This window comes from Bombyx mori, chromosome 23 (genome assembly GCF_030269925.1).
Source record: "Bombyx mori chromosome 23, ASM3026992v2".
NCBI classification, from domain to species: Eukaryota; Metazoa; Arthropoda; class Insecta; order Lepidoptera; family Bombycidae; genus Bombyx; species Bombyx mori.
This window is the reverse complement of record NC_085129.1, coordinates 20,822,177-20,839,685: the sequence shown is the minus strand read 5'-3', so window position 1 is coordinate 20,839,685 and position 17,509 is coordinate 20,822,177. Positions and strand designations below refer to the sequence as shown.

General features: G+C 41.0%; 2 protein-coding genes across 2 annotated transcripts in view; one reads left to right on the top strand and one right to left on the bottom strand.

Annotated features, from left to right (window-relative positions):
• LOC101744260 (putative fatty acyl-CoA reductase CG5065) overlaps positions 1-14,894 on the top strand; it is a 28,945-nt gene extending 14,051 nt beyond the window's left edge. The window contains exons 3-12 of the mRNA XM_004925936.5: positions 1,281-1,563; positions 2,093-2,338; positions 2,818-2,970; positions 3,533-3,632; positions 7,838-7,897; positions 9,985-10,117; positions 10,406-10,513; positions 11,105-11,236; positions 13,002-13,262; positions 13,624-14,894. Coding sequence (XP_004925993.2) covers positions 1,281-1,563; positions 2,093-2,338; positions 2,818-2,970; positions 3,533-3,632; positions 7,838-7,897; positions 9,985-10,117; positions 10,406-10,513; positions 11,105-11,236; positions 13,002-13,262; positions 13,624-13,702 — 1,555 coding nt within the window. The 3' untranslated portion in view covers positions 13,703-14,894. The remainder of the gene's footprint in view (positions 1-1,280; positions 1,564-2,092; positions 2,339-2,817; positions 2,971-3,532; positions 3,633-7,837; positions 7,898-9,984; positions 10,118-10,405; positions 10,514-11,104; positions 11,237-13,001; positions 13,263-13,623) is intronic.
• The window catches only part of LOC101744120 (putative fatty acyl-CoA reductase CG5065), a 27,745-nt gene continuing 25,120 nt past the window's right edge, over positions 14,885-17,509 (bottom strand). Inside the window, exons 13-14 of the mRNA XM_004925935.5 lie at positions 16,976-17,081; positions 14,885-16,343 (exon numbers count right to left, since the gene is read on the bottom strand). Coding sequence (XP_004925992.1) covers positions 16,205-16,343; positions 16,976-17,081 — 245 coding nt within the window. The 3' untranslated portion in view covers positions 14,885-16,204. The remainder of the gene's footprint in view (positions 16,344-16,975; positions 17,082-17,509) is intronic.

Genomic DNA, 17,509 nt, shown 5'->3' with positions numbered 1-17,509 from the left:
CGAAGTCACCATTTTATTGTGAAAATTGCTATGTTGTTCGTAGAATCAAAAGGCTTCTTGTGCCTTCGATGGCATAGGCGAGGATACGACGTGCACGATTTTGAGGGGACATCGTCATAGGTCATGAACATCAGCCATTTTCTTTTATTTTTTTATTTTTTTATTGCTTAGATGAGTGGACGAGCTCACAGCCCACTTGGTGTTAAGTGGTTACTGGAGCCCATAGACATCTACAACGTAAATGCGCCACCCATCTTGAGATATAAGTTCTAAGGGTCTCAATTATAGTTACAACGGCTGCCCCACCCTTCAAACCGAAACGCATTACTGCTTCACGGCAGAAATAGGCAGGGTGGTGGTACCTACCCGTGAGGACTCACAAGAGGTCCTATCACCAGTAACTACTACTTCTTCCACTACTTCTTCATCATTCCCTCACTGCTGGGGATCGCGACCACATATGACGTTCCTCTACAGTGTTCGATCATGGGTGGCATGGACCGCATGGTATAGAATACCACCAACCGCTTTTTTTACCAGATCTGACCATCTGGATGGTGTTTTGCCTAGGGCGCCCTTGGCCTCATATGCGACCCGAAATTATGAACTTCTCTTTACCTATGCTGATTGCCTTGAGAGGCTATTTCAGCTTCGTCTTAACATGTAGGTGAGCTCACGGGGCTCAAACCGGAGTGTTGCTGGCACTGGCCCTAGCAAGAGCAGTGCTTCGCAGAATCTACCACCGGGTCGGAAACGCGACCCACTGAGAAGATCCGGCGAGAAACTTATTGGCCTGTGTCTATGAGCTAATTCGCTCGTCGAGCCCTTCGTCGCAAGCAACGGGTTCGACGAGGACTGGTGCTTGTGGTACCTAAAAGCACAGTTAATGGATCGGGACGTTCTCTAATGTCTTCTCTGGGAGACCGCATGATGTGTCCGAAGAAGCTCATAACACGTTCCTGGCAGATGACAGAGGGCCTTTTTCGGATGCTTAGCCCCCTTAGAATGAACACAGCCAAGCTCTAAATGCATCTGCAAATGTTGTAGTCCCAAGTGAGCAATTCCTTAGAGCACTATACGTTGCCGGATTAGGTTCAGTTGAGTTGATGGGAGTGAGATCAGTGGTTCATTCGAGAGGCCAATTCCAATTTGTTCAAGAAGAAAAAAGCACTTGATATGTAATCATAAATAACTTCAATAATGATAAAAGAGCACACGAGGGACAATAAATCTAATAAAAATTACTCATTCGACCTAATTCACTGTTGATATCATTGTAGGAAACAGATGGAATTCCTGAATGGAAACGATCCCAATATGGTGAATCGCAACCAAGAATGTCTCCCAAACTATCAACTCCTGAGTTCATGTCCAGCGGAAGCCGTGGCTGACTTCTACGACGGTTCCGTGATCCTCGTGACCGGAGGAACAGGATTTGTGGGTAAAGCCCTATTGGAGAAGCTTTTGCGGAGTTGTCCAGGTATTGAGACAGTTTATATCCTGATGAGGCCGAAGAGAGGCCTCACGGTCGAGCAGAGATACAAAGAGCTTTTGAAGAACCAAGTAAGTTTTAAAGGTCTTGTTTTTTTCACGAATTAAATTTGTTAATATGTATGTTTGTGCAATTAATGCAGCCATATTGCGATTTGTCATTGACATAATTGGCAGGTATCTCGACAATGTATTGCGGGAACCATCATTTAGAACAAACTTTTCGTCAATAACAGTGGAGCTTTTATGCTACTCTTGTGCGGTAGGCAGCGGCTTGGCTCTGACTCTGGTATTACTGATGTCCAAGGACTCGTATTGCGCTGTATATAATCTTTCGTGTACTGGCCATAAAACTGTATTTTCGGTGTTAGATCATATTAACTGATTTGAATGAAATTCTAAAAGAAATCGCAGGATTTTGCGACTTTGAACTGTCCTCATCGGGTGCCGAAAAGTGGAGAATAGAACTCCTAAGTGATTTGAACACATGCTCGATCATGGTGTCTAAGTCATGCAAAGTCCCAAAAGTCTGCATCAAAATTGGTTCAATTTAGTTCTGTTTTGTTTTTAAGGTTCAGCCTTTAATAATAATATCTTTCAGGTATTTGACCACATCAGGACTCGTTGGCCCGAGCGCTTGAGTAAGCTTCACCCCATCACGGGCGACGTTTCGGTCCAGAATCTCGGAGTTAGCGTCGACCAAAGAGAACTGCTGCGGCGTGTGACCACAGTGTTCCACTCGGCGGCCACGGTCAGGTTCACGGAGCCTCTCCACGTCGCCACCACGCTCAACGTTCAAGGCACCGCTTCGCTGCTGAAGTTGGCTGAAGACATGCCCAAGCTGAAGGTAGGGGATGCTGCCATTTTGAAGCTTAATAGCATATTAATGTACGAACGGAGCGGAACCGTATAGATGAATGACGGATATGGAGCATGACTGAGTGAAACAGTTAGGAGATGTAATGTTAGGAAGTAAGAAAGACGGCAAATGAATGCGGACCGCATAATTTTATTTTTTAAGTGAGAGAAGGGTAGTTACCGGACGCTGACTGAGTGAGAGAGATGGGAAATGTCGTGTTAGGAAGCAAGAAAGACCGCGAATGAATGCGTAACACATAGTTTTATTTTTTAAGTGAGAGGAGGGTAGTTACCTATCCGTATGGACTCACAAGACGTCCTACCACATGGTAGTTTAGTTTCACAGTACTTTTTTATGCCTTCACATTGACTATTTATTCTGCAAAACTATCATTCATACCAGTTTCAAGGGTTAAATAGCCGTTGGCGCTGATGCGTTCGGTCACATAACTAAACCTCAATTTACAGGCTCTAGTCCACGTCTCCACAGCGTATAGCAACGCTCCGAGGTCTTATATTGAAGAGCGCGTGTATCCCCCTCCCCATGATCCGGACAACATCGTCAGATGCACCCGGATGCTACCTCCGGAGACGGTTGAAGTTATCGCCGATAGCTTACAGGTAATATATACGACTGTTGAATTGGCTGATGCGTTTGCGACACTAAAATCACATAAATTCATTTAATTAAACCCTGTCAGTGCTGAATTCTCAATAAAGCAGTGCAAGTTTAACAGAATTCACCCCACGTCCTTACGGATCCATCAGATCCAATAACCTTTGCATTAGACGCCTTCAGCTCTAACACTAGGAGCAGGCTTAGGGACACCGGAAACCGTACTCGTCGAACTCGACAAAGAGTTCGACGAGTAACTTAACCCATGCATCACCCGCTGAGTTTCTCGCGGGATCTTCTCAGCGGGTCGCGATTCCGATCCGGTAGTAGATTCATTCGCGAAGCAGCTGCTCTTGAGTTGTTAGGTCTCCTTGGGAGGCGCTTGGGCAGCTGTTAGCATATCCCACTCCTCCTGGCTGAGCCTTTGCTCGCCCACTTGTCCTGGTGAAACTGGAAAGGCCACCCATATTACACCTCGTTTTCCGGAGACAGAGTTCCGATAACTTGCTGTGATTCCGTTTTAGCTGTCAATTTTCTGCATGCATAGGTAATTTTTTTTTTTTGTAGGGAGATCATCCTAACCCCTACACCCTGACTAAGGCGTTGGCTGAGTCCATAGTGTATAGTCACACGGAGCTGCCGGTCTGCATTGTGAGACCTTCGATAGGTAAGCAACGAAAAGTTTGTTATGGCACGCGAATTAAACAGTGATTACTTTTGAACGACTTCAAAAGCAAGTCGCAATTAGACAGTACTTTTTATGTGCGTTACCGCGGAGCTTTTTTCCGGGTGAAGCGCTTTTGATGATTCAGTTTTTTATTTACTTGAAGACGGCTGCTTCGCAAGCGATTTAAGTTTTATCAAGATCTGGCGAGTAGGTTTTGAATTAACCATAAATAAGGCACGTTTAATTGACTTCGACAATATATACGATGTTTTTATGTATTATGTACGCACTATTATTACTGAATTTGAGAATTAAAAAAAAAAACAATCGCCAGCTTATTTCGCAGGCTCATGCCAAGACTGTGGCTCATTTCGGAATCCATGGTAGAATACTTCGATCCTAGAAGGCACGTCCTGATGGATCCATCAGATCCTATAACCTTTGCATTAGATGCCTTCAGCTCTAATACTAGTAACATGCTTAGGAACCCCGGTAACCGTAGTTGTCGAACTTGGCAGAGTTTGACGTGCAACCTAACCCATGCATCAGCCCTCTTAGCTTCTCGCTGGATCTTCTCAGTGGCTCGCGATTCCGATCAGGCAGTAGATTTATTCGCGAAGCAGCTGATCTTGAGTGGTTAGGTCTCCTTTGGAGGCGCTCGGGCACCTGTTAGCAAATCCCACCCCTCCTGGCAGGGCCTTTGCTCGCCCACGTGTCTTGGTGGAACTGGAAAGGCCTCCGGGCCAACAGTAATTCTTCATTCATAAAAAAGAATACTTTGACGTTTAAAAAAGTACCTTATTAAATTAAGTGTGGTCAGTCTTAATCTCACAATCTTAATTATTTTCCTCAAATGTAGATCAATTTTCGTAATTTTTACTGTTATGTGTAAGGGACATAATTGTATATATTTAATTTTTTTTAAAGAAATTGCGTATTAGTCGCTATTCCGACGATCCGCTCTTTATACGCAGTAATAGAGTCGATCTTGATAGTTGTTTTTTTTATAAAAGCGTATTTTGTTAGTTTTTTAAAACTATTATTTATTTTTCATTTATTAGTTGAATTTCAATTTTTTCAATTATTTTTATTTCAATTATTTTTTTAATGTTGATTTGTCGTCGGTCCTTAATAAGTATACCAAATTCCGTTACGAACATACATACATTACGTCTGAAGCTAATAAAAGCGTATTAAAAAGAAAGACACGCTTAATAAATCGACTGACTCGATGGGGTGGTAGTTAGCGAACCTAACTGTTGCGCCGAGGGTCGTGGGTTTGATTCCCGCGTCCGGCAAACATTCGTGCGATGAAAAGGTTTATTTGCCCTTCGTCTGGGTGTTTGTTTCCTCGCGGCTGTCATCCGAGTGTCTTCACAGTGAGTGTCCTTGAATACCTCGGTCACATTGCACGGAAGGATGGTAGCAATCTCGAGAGGCTCGTCATGACTGGTAACAAGAGACAAGAATTGATGGAGAAAGATCGATGCGAAGGTGATACAAAATGGTGGTCACGACCCTCAGTAGTGAGGAATACAAAGCATGGAGGAGGGTGTTTGTTATCTATTTATGTATATACTTAAGACGTATATAAGTATGTTTGTCAGTCTTTGGTACTCGTAACACAGGGAATCTTAAATTGGGACCGGACGACCGTGCGTGGTAAAAAATAAAAAGGATTATATGTATGCTTCGATCAATAATAGTACTATGTATGTAACCTCTATATGATTTAAGACATAAATCTTAAAAGAAGGTATAATAAGTTATATACTAGCCGTACTCGCCCGCTTCGCTGGGCATTTAAAATTAACCTTATTATTTATTGTTATTATTATTAGGGAGTCCAACACTCATATACTTAAGTATTAGCCTTTCCATGAAGTTACATGTATTTTCTACATGGATACCAAGTTTCAAGTCAATCGGATGCACGGTTGAGTAATTATAACGGAACAACCCTAAAAACCGCTGTAGATTTATATATTAGTATAGATACAGCTGACATAAATTGTATTATAATATTTTGAATATTTAAACACAAATTATGGTGAAGCATAGCTTAAATGTTGTTTTTTAGCAACTTAGTTTATGCTATAGTTTTATTGGGCTACATTTTATTTTATGGTCCATAAAATAATACATAATAATACCATTATATTATGTATTAATGCAACTTTTATTTATTATCACTCGTAAAGCCCCGTACCCGTTCATTTGTGAGAATAACAAATTAACAATAATGGATGCCTTGAATCTGTATCAAGGCTGGTAATACAAGCATGGGAAGCCGCCATTTGTATTCGATCGATTTTTATTAATAATTCAAGGACGCATGTGAATTATGGACAGCTGTGACCTAGGCTCCGAGGGTCTGTGTTTCGTTTCAATTCTGTTAGTTGAAGATTTAACTTTTTTTATTGCTTAGATGGGTGGACGAGCTCACAGCCCACCTGGTGTTAAGTGGTTACCGGAGCCCATAGACATCTACAACGCAAATGCGCCACCCACCTTAAGATATAACTTCTAAGGTCTCAGTATAATTATAATGGCTACCCCAACCTTCAAACCGAAACGCATTACTGCTTCACGGCAGAAATAGGCAGGGTGGTGGTACCTACCCGCGCGGACTCACAAGAGGTCCTACCACCAGTAATAATTGAATCAGGGTTCTACATCGTGCCGGTTAACACGACCGGTGTTCGAATTCCGCAGGCAGATACCAATATTTCGATATACTAATATATTTCTATAATGAAATATGTACTTGACAAATTGTTCGCGAATGACTTTCACGATGAACGAAGTCTTCGTGGCCTAAAGGATAAGACAGACGTCCGGTGCATTCGTGTTGAGCGATGCACCGGTGTTCGAATCCCGCAGGCGGGTACCAATTTTTCTAATAATATAGGTACTCAACAAATGTTCACGATTGACTTCCACGATGAAGGAATAGCATCGTGTAATAAAAATCAAACCCGCAAAATTATAATTTGCGTAATTACTGGTGGTAGGACCTCTTGTGAGTCCGCACGGGTAGGTACTACCACCCTGCCTATTTCTGCCGTAAAGCAGTAATGCGTTTCGGTTTGAATGGTGGGGCAGCCGTTGTACTGTAAAAACTGAGACAGAACTCATGTCTCAAGGTGGGTGGCGTATTTACGTTGTAGATGTCTATGGGCTCCGGTAACCATTTAACACCAGGTGGGCCGGGATCTCGTCCACACGTCGAAGCAATGAATAAAATCAAGGTGTATTAATTCCGTACAGTAAGTAGATTGGGAGGAATAGATATTAGAGTTAGAATAGGGACAAATCTGGGATGTGACAATACTCTTATTGAGTTGTTAGATTTACGAGTAACTTTGTTGAACTGAAAATGACTTTTATTTAGAGTTTAAGAATATTAAATAGTTTAATTTAATCATCAAAGTTTTGTAACTCATTAAAGATATTAAAAAGTTAATTACCTAACGTTGGGTGCCTACCTAACAACTAAATAGTGCCAGTATTATCGAAATACTCTATTGTCCCCATACGTAACCTGATTCACCCCAAAGCCAAGGTGAATCGGGTCAAGCTAGTTTTTGCAACTTTTCATGATTATTCTATAATAAAATATATGTTAACGCATTGTAAATGAAATTATTATTATTATTATTAATACTTTATTTCAGTTTTTTTTTTAAAACCATAACATTTTGTTAGTAGTAATTACTTATATCTATGTTAGTGACTTAAAAAATCTAACACATAACTATCATTATATATATACATTTTATACCATTACAAATTATTATAATTGAATTAAACTACCGGAACCAATATGATCTCTGTTTAATTACTATAACTACAAAAAAAAACGATAAAAATCAATGTCGAACTTAATAAGCAATCGTTTATTTTTTATTTTTCTTTTTATTAATTGAATTTAAATTTTTTCAGTTATTTTTTGTTTTTCAAAAATTTTTTGATATTGAATTGTCATCGATCCTTAATAAGTATACCAAATTTCGAGTTAATCCGACGTTTCGAAGGGGGTCAAAATCATGTTCAAAGATTCCGTTACATACTAACATACATACGTCTGAAGCTAAGAAAAGCGTATTAATAAAAAGTGTCCCGATTCCCCTCATTCCACGGTACTTAATGTTATCAGAGTTTTTAATTAGCCGTTCATCATATATGTTTTCTTCGGATTACAGTGACTGCGGCTTCACAGGAGCCGTATCCGGGCTGGATCGACAATATCTACGGAGTCACCGGTGAGTAAGAATGAGCTCTTCGATTCTTATTGGGTACCTTCGTGCGAATCTCGCGTCGTCGTGGCCTAATGGTTAAGACGTCCGATGCATTCGTATCTAGCGATGCAATGGTGTTCGAATCCCGCAGGCGGGTACCAATTTTTCTAATGAAATACGTACTTAACCAATGTTCAAGATTGACTTCCACGGTGAAGGAATAATATCGTGTAGTAAAAATTAAGCAAAAATTGTGATTTGCTTTATTACTATTGGTAGGACGTCTTGTGAGTCCGCACAGGCAGGTACCACCATCCCGCCTATTTCTGCCGTGAAGTAATGTGTTTTGGTTTGAAGGTCGGGACAGCCGTTGTAATTATACTAAGATCTTAAAACTTATATCTCAAGTTAGGTGGCGGCATTTACGTTGTAGATGTCTATGGGCTCCGGTAACCGCTTAACACTAGGTGGGCCGTGAGCTCGTTCATCAACCTAAGCATTAAAAATAGAAAAAAAGAATTCGTGAACCGTCGTCAAGTCAATCACTGTTAAGTATTGTATAAAAACTGTTTAGTCGCATGTCGGCATTACGCCAGGCTTTTCACACATAAGATCTATTACAATGAAAATACAATACAATTCTGTATAACGTTAAAATTATTTGTTTATTACGAAAAGCCACATCTTACTTTTTTTACACAGTTAGCCATTTTGTGTTGGTTTTAACTACACTAAATACAACCTGTCCTGGGTAAACTGGAAAGGCCTCCGGGCCACCAGTAATCCTTCAATCATAAAAAAAAAAACTAACTACAACTTCTTTTATATAAACAAAGGGAATTACCGGGAAACAATTCATAAAACGTAGCTTAATATTCACAATAAACATTTTAGTGATTTTTACATGACTCTAACATTAATTCATTTTATATAAATTACTTTTAACTAATATAAACTAACATTATCAATACATTATCCAGCCTAATACCTAATAGATGGCGCCAACAACATGATTTGCATAACAATTACAATGCTTAAACAAATTATTGAAGTTAATAATTTATTATTATTATTTATGCTTTATTAATATTTGATTATTTTGACGGTAATTTGTGTTTTTAAACAATAAAATAAAGACTAAACATATTCTGAACATTTTCACATAAAAACAGTGTCTACTAAATGATAATTAAGGTAAAATATCAGTTTCATCTTACTGTTACGTCGGTAAGAGTAGCGCCTTCTATCGCCGAATAGTCGAACGAATATCGAAGGATCAAGTAGCATCTAGAACGCTCGAGAAGTACAACGCCATCTATTGTCAGATAGCGGAAACACAATACTCGACTTTTGTGGAATATTCTCGACGATTCTAGGGATTTCCTGTCGATTATAAAAGCGTTGCAGAGATGGCACGCAGTCAACAGAATGGAAAGCAGTCGACGTCGCCCAAAACACGTCATCTCGGATCCTCCCGATCCACTAACGGTGCTTTTAGGTACTTCAAGCACCGGTCACCGTTCTCGTCGAACCCGTCGCTTGCGACGAAGGGCTCGACGAGTAAACTAACTCTCAGACACAGCCCACTGAGTTTCTCGCCGGATCTTCTCAGTGGGTCGCGTTTCCGATTCGGTGGTAGATTCTGCGAAGCACGGCCCTTGCTAGGGTTCGTGTTAGCAACATCGTCAGGTTTGAGCCCCGTGAGCTCACCTACTAAAGTTAGGGTTACGCTGACATAGCCGCTAGGGCTATCAGCTTAGGTAGGAAAAAAAAAAAAAAAAAAAAACACGCTGTCAGTCAGTAATCGGAACTACTCGAAGCGATACAGCGAACGGATCACATGAAGCGAAGCGGAAGAAGCGAATTGAGAATTTTAAAGTGTTTGTGAAGTGTTCTAAGTGATAAATACAGTTTTAAGTTGTACTTTAGTGGAACATTTATTTATCCCGAACCCCAGCGCGTAACATTACTAATAATAAATAAATAATAACATAGAATAAACTAAACTATAAATCATGTAAATTATTGTCATTAGAGGAGATTGAGCCTATATACCAAGGGAATACGCCGGCTGATGTCTTGCCGATTTCAAACTGGTGTTTTGATTTCAGGTATTATAATGGAGATATCCCGGGGCACGTACCGTTCCGGGTATTGCCGGGAGCGGTACGTCGTGGACTTAGTGCCGGTGGACATGGTGGTCAACTCCTGCATCCTGGCCGCTTGGAGACAAGGAGTTAAACAGTATGCAATTTTTTTTTCTAAGCTTTTTCCATTTATCTATTTGTAATCAGACTTTTTTTATTGCTTAGATGGGTGGACGAGCTCACAGCCCACCTGGTGTTCAGTGGTTACCGTAGCCCATAGACATCTACAACATAAATTCCGCCACCCACCTTGAGATATGAATTCTTAAGTTTCAGTATAGTTACAACGGCTGCCCCACCCTTCGAGCCGAAACGCATTACTGCTTCACGGCAGAAATAGGCAGGCCACGACGACTTCAAATTTAACCCCATATCTCCTTTCCAGGCCGGGCCGCTGTCCAGTCTACAACGTGACTTCGGGGTCCATCAACCCGATCCAATGGGGCGAGTTTACCAGACTATGCGTGAAGTGGGCGAAAAAGAATCCAACGAAGTAGGTTCTTCGCTTTACAAATCAAATATGAGAGACGAGAATTCTTTTCTTCTTCTCCATCGCTCCCTCATTGCTGAGGATAGTGACTCCGTTTGAGCTTGTCGACTGCCAGAGACGAGAATAAATTCCCCGAAATCATTTTCAACAATAACCCTGTATCAACATATTGTCTATAGTCTGGACTACAACTAATTGAGCCTAGTAACTACAATACCAAAAAGTATATCAATGGTCCAATTATACCTTAAAAAAGGAGGTATTCATCCAAATGTAGACATAGACAGAATTTAGGTACCTACCTGTGCAAGCCACCCATACACTCCGTCAACAATGCCAGTGTTTTCAGTGGGCCGCGTTTCCGATCCAGTGGTAGATTCTGCAAAGCACTGCTCTTGCTAGGGCCAGTGTTAGCAACACCTCCGGCTTGAGCCCCGTGAGCTCACCTACACGCTTGTTTACACTAGCATAGCACCACAAGGCTACCAGGTTAAGTTGGAAAAAAGCCATTGGTCCCTGACTTCACTGACAAGTCGCTTCGAGGTCTTTTAGTAAATGTTTTCGGTCATCAAAAGCTGTTTCCGTTAATTTCAGATACGTGATGTGGTATCCGAATTTCTCATTCACCGAATCACGGTTGATAAACACGTTTTGGGAGATTACGTGTCATTTCCTGCCGGCTTTCCTGTACGATTTGCTACTGCGAGCCCAGGGGAGGAAGGCTATGTGAGTACCAGTTTCATTAGCCACTTGAAAATTGCTTTATAGACAACCAGGCGCTTAAAAGAGCAACTCCTACAATATAGTTTCGATATACCTTTGAAGTCGTCGTGGTCTAAAAGATAGCAGGCGGGTACCGATTTTTCTAATGAAATACGTAAGACATGTCCACGATAGACTTTTACGGTGAAAGAATAGCATTGTGTAATAAAAATGAAAATTGGTAAAATTATAATTTGCTTAATAACTGGTGGTAAGGACGTCTTGTGAGTCCGCACGGATAGGTACCACTGCCCTGACCGTTTCTACCGTTAAGCAGTAATGCGTTTCGGTTTGGAGGTTGGGGCAGCCATTGTACTGTGCCGCCACTGCAGTGGCTGCTACGAGGACACGGCGGAGCACACGCTCGCGCACTGCCCCGCTTTCTGGGGGAAAATAGGACCGGACTTGTCGCTTCCGACCGTTATGGCTACGATGCTCGGCGGCGACGAGTCCACCATCTCTCAGAAGGAGGCGGCGAAACGGGAGAGGGAGAGTTCTTCTTCCCTCTCGGCACCGTGCCACCGCCGCCGAGCCGGGGTCCGGAGGAGGGCGTTTGTCCAGCTCCGGCCCCTATGAAGAGGCAGCCTCCTCCCGGTGATGGTCACGGGGTGACTTAAGGGGGTTGAAGCTGCGCCGCACGCTACCGTCACTCTAGCGCGCTGGCACCAGGAGGACGGGACGACGCGTCGGCGGCTGCGGATTGCGATGCGGTCCGCATTTTCGTCATCGCTGTCATCGCCGAATATACTGTGGAAGAGCAACCCGGTCGGCGGTGTATCGCGTTCCGACCCGGCCGGCTGGTTCTGGCCCAGCGGGGTATCCCGGAACACCAGCGGCACCGCCCGGGCGGCCTGGTAGGGCCACCGTACCGCGGAGACCGTCGTCGTTGGTCGTCGACTATCGCCTCGACGACCCGTCGGCGTCCTCGGGGTGGCGCCGCGTGTCTGGTTGTAGTGTTGACCGCGGGAACCCCCCTACTCTGACCAGGTTTTGACCCCGGACGGAGATCGGACGTTGGGTGTAAGAGTGCAGGGGAGTCGCTTAGTGCGGTAGGGCCCTCGCAACACCTTGCAGATCGTCAAGTCCCACATACCCCGCGCGCCCCCTAGGCGCGGGGACCTTGAAGTAGGTTTGGCGCCCGGCTCGAAAAATAAAAAAAATTAAATAAAAAAAAGCCGTTGTACTGTAAAACTGAAACTAAGAATTCGTGTCTCAAAAATTGGCTGACACCTTTTTTACGCCTTGTTCAATCAATCGTCTTCGCCATCTTGGAATTTCTTTGTCATTCGCTTTTCCCTTTCTTATCGTTTCCTCTCACTCACACCTTAACTCTCCCTCCCACTATTTTCATACGTTCCGTTGCTATTAATCCTACATACATATGTATATACATAATAAACTATCAGACCAAGAACAAATAAACCTGGTTTATCCCACGAAACGAAGCGAACCCACGACTCTCGGCACCATACTTTGGGGTGTTAACTCCTCGTGAATAATATATTTAATTGAAAAAATTGGCACCTGTCGGCGGGATTAGAACATAAGAAAGAACAGTCCCATCGCTCGATTCAAGTTCAAATCACGTCTTATCCTTTAGACCACTTTATGAACAAGAATTACATTACCGCCATTTTTCTAATTCCTCGATCTTCATTCAAAACATTCAAAAGAACGAAGCTCTCGTTAATGACATCATATTTTTTTCAACTACCTTCAAAATTTCTAGCATGATGAAAATCGCCAGACGTTTCAAAATGGCCGCGGCTACAGGGGAGTACTTCGCCAACAACGAGTGGCAGTTTGGCGTGGCCGAGCTGCAGGCCTTACAGGGCGAAGCCAGTTCCACTCGAGACGCCGGTCAATTCCCCTTCTGGCCGGCGGGCTTCGATTGGGACACGTACATCGGCGCGTACATGTCCGGGATACGGAAGTTCATTCTAAAGGACACGGTCGACTCTTTACCATACGCCAGGACCAAGTTAAAAAGGTTTGTAAACTGAATTCCACGTTTAAGGACGTCCAAGCCCACAATACACTGTTTTTTTACTGGTGGCAGGACATCTTGTGAGTCCGCACGGTTAGGTACCACCGCCCTGCCTATTTCTGCCGTGAAGCAGTAATGCGTTTCGGTTTGAAGGGCGGTGCAGCCGTTGTAACTATACTGAGACCTTGGAACTGATATCTCAAAGTGGGTGGCGCGTTTACCTTGTATATGTCTATGGGCTCCAGTAACCACTTAACACCAGGTGGGCTGTGAGCTCGTCCACCCATCTATGCAATACAAATAAAATAAAAGAGTCAGTGTTACAAATTCCGCATTTTAATTGAATTTTATATCATTGTTACAGATTATTCTGGATACATAAATTACTGCAGGCCGCTACCGGTTATTACGTATTCAGGTTGTTAGCTGGACGTTTACGATAACGAGACACAGAATCAACTTTGATTTTTAGTTTTACAAGAATATTCAAACGCTTACTTAAATGAGTTTTTTTGTTTGTGAGCGTAGTGTGAAGTTATCTTTGTAAGTGAAGAATAACTCGGTGTTCACCCTAACGCGGTTTCAATTATCAATACATGTTCTAGTTTATTTTTACTATAAAAACGTAAATAAAAATTTAGATATTGTATTATTTAAGGTAATTGCTAGTGGGATAAACGATTAAAAACACTTTTACGGTTTAGTCTCGTGTCGAAGTGATAGCTTCTGATGGGAGGGTAATTGATAATATTTATTCAAATATATATTTTTTTATGTATATGAATTTATTTAAATACGAGTATTTGTATCTATAAATATTATGTATGTTATATGTTTAAACATATGTATAAGTACCTAATATCACTATAACACTACATCTACAAAGGTTCATCTCTGCACTCCCCTAAGGTAGACTGTCAGAGAATGCCTATGGCACTAAGTCTGCCTTTAAACTGTCAAGTATAGAAAGTTATAAATAAATAAATCGCTTCGTTACGTAACGTGTTATGGCGCCAGTCTGTCTTGCATCCCTTTCTTTCTTCGCGGGTCTGTTTTGGAAGGGATTTCTTAAAAGAATAAAATTTGCTGATGTGTTTTATTTTCGTGTGCACTCTACGAGGTGATTCTGTTGTGTCATAATTAATTACAAACTACCCACATATATAGTTTTTTTTTAAATAAATCTTTAGATCTTCAATCTCTATCTTGCACGGCGTTTTCTGGGATTGTCATCCGATTCGAGCTTCGAGAAGATTCCGAAAGCTCAAAAAATTGCGCTTGTAGCTTTCGGGTGATTCTGATAATAAGCAAAGTGAGAATCAATTTTTTTTACTGCCTATGCTGATAGCCTTGAAAGGCTATTTCAGCTTCGCCCTAACATGTATGTGAGCTCACGGGGCTCAAACCGGTGCGTTGCTAACACCGGACCTAGCAAGAGCAGTGCTTCGCAGAATCTACCACCGGATTGGAAACGCCACTGAGAAAATCCGACGAGATACTCAAAGGGTTGTGTGTACAAGCTGGACTGCATGTCGAAGGTTATAAATCGGTCTAATACTTTGTTAGAAGTTGAGTGTTATATTTTAGAATGATAAGGGTTAAAAATAAATAAAGAGAGCGTACAATTTTATAAAAGATCTTTTATTTGTTTTTATAAGTCTGACCTAACCTAGTATAATATTTCAAGTCAACATTCCTTTTTTTATTGCATAGCTGGCTGGACGAGCTCACGGCCCACCCGGTGTTAAGTTGTTACCGGAGCCCATAGACATCTACAACGTAAATGCGGCCACTCATCTTGAGACTGAGTTCTAAGTTCTCAGGATGCTTATAAAATTGAATTTTAAGTTAATAATCTATCTATATGTAAATATTTTTGCGTTACTTAATGTTCACTAAGACGGAGAAAGACAGACTATGAGATGGAGGGTGTAAGCAAAGGCCTAGCACGTGCAATATCACATGTGCAGGTCAAAAGAAAAAAAATTGAAATAAAGATGCATTATCTTAGCGACGGCTTGGCAATGTTTATTTACAGGCTGTGTAAACAGTTTTTGATTGACTACAAAAAAAATATCAAAAATTTTATAAAAATATAATAATTATCTACAATACGCCACAGATATATTTCGTCTTTATTACAGTAACAATCTATCTTAATTAACACTAAGATAATTTTATTGTTTAATACTAAAGTCAACTTCCTTCACCATCATTTTACGTTTGTAGTTAAACAAAAATAACTGAACTATCCAGACAGCTAGTTCTATTGTCTTATTGCTTTATTTTTTACCCCTACAGAGAAACATTAATGTTGTTTATAAGATGGAATTCGTTGCGTAAAAATTTCTAGTACAGCGCCATCTATTAACAAGGGTACTTTTTAAATTTTAATGCCAATGAAAACTCTTTGAATCTGCGTATATTATATAAGTATGTGGTTTAAAAATCTATTATACTTAAAAATAAAACAGTAGGTTAGTTTCAGGGGCAAGTTTCAGAGTTGTAAAAAACTATAAGCTTACTAATGGCAAGTATTCACAAAGTTATAATTATTACCTATGCCTATATTTTAATAAGGTTAATCAAATTGTTTATCGATTTTTTGCTTAGTAAGCTCTGTTTTTACAGTAAATGAAATATTTTTCACCATGAGAATGTATTTTACAAAGACGGGTCCACCTTTCAAGCCGGAGCAAGTGATTGTGTGCAGCAAAACTTCAGCTGTAGGGACTTATCTGGAAGATTTATTTTCAATTATGTTTTTGTAGTTTCGTTTATCTGCCAATAGATGCCGCCACATTGTGGTTCCTAAAAATCCCTAAGGCAGCTACGAGTCGTGGATCCCTCGTGAAAAACTAACGAATTCTTCTACTCTAATTAGAAAACTATTTCGATTGTTAATACTCGGAGTCAGACTCTCGCTTCAGTCGCAAATTAAAGCTTTATGATTCCATCACAACCGCGGCCGGGAAGACGTTTGAGGTGGTCGCGCTTGAGCCGAACGACGTCGTCCAACTGTAGAGCCAGTAAAACACGAAGCCCCAGAAGAGACACCGCGTGACCAGGTCGACGAACCACATCCTGGAAATGAAAAGGTTAGGAAGTTTCATTTGCGTCTTTTTCTATACCATCATTAGCTTACAGTATACTTGCTTGTGTATACTCTAAGATCATTAGACTCCTTTGAGTGTCGTCGAAGAAATGAGGCTATGCCTTCAATGGCTCATTAAAACAGTCACAAATTTATCACTATATATCTAATGAAAATTATTGGCAAGTAACTCCGATCTCGGTCGGTTTCAAGTGTGACTAGCACTACAGAATAATATGGAAATTTTTCTATTCAAACAAATGATTCGGTCTCAGTAAATCTGGTATGGCGTTGAGTTGAGTCCCAACTCCAATAAAGATGATTTCGTCTCAAGAGTCGAACGGTAGGTGGTAAAAATGATGACTTACGCATAAGTTAAGGCTTACTATAACATTAGATAATTTAGATGATATTGTAGAATTGTGGTAAATAATTATAATTTAAGATTAATGTTTTTTGTAGATTATACTTAAACCTGATATTTGTATGCTTTACTAGCACATTTATTAATAATAAGCATCATCTTTGTTAACCTATGACCACAAATAATAATAAAATAAATAAATAAATAAATGACTTTCAAAAGCACAGTGTACAAATCATGAAGCCATAGACAACTTACACTTTCATATGTCTCCTCGCAGCCGGCAATGTATCGTCGTATTCTTTCAGGATATAAATGCGGGCAGCTCTTATGCAGTCTTCAAAGTATTTGGAGATGTCAAGACCTGAGACCAGAACTTATTTATTTATTTATAACCTTATATACCTGACAGTATAAAGGCGGACTTAATGCCATAGGCATTCCCTGAAAGTCTACCTTAGGGAAGTGCAGAAATGATTATTATTATTATCTGATTAGTGAAATCGCATCGGCAGTATTTTGTAATTAACGAGGGTAGGTACCGCTTTTGGCTATTTCGTTGGCGAAGTAACCACTGGTATCCAGTCTAATGAGTGATTGTAATACAAGTGAGAATTGGGATTTCTGAACTCGACGCTTCTCGCTTTTTTATGACTATGGGCTCTTCTAGTTAATTTCCCCAAACGACAGAAAAACAAATTTGTTCAAAACTTTTTTTTTGGCTTCCTTGCTAAGCATGCGACCTAAACGAAACTCGCTCAGGCAGCAAGGTTTTGTTCCGATGATGCTATG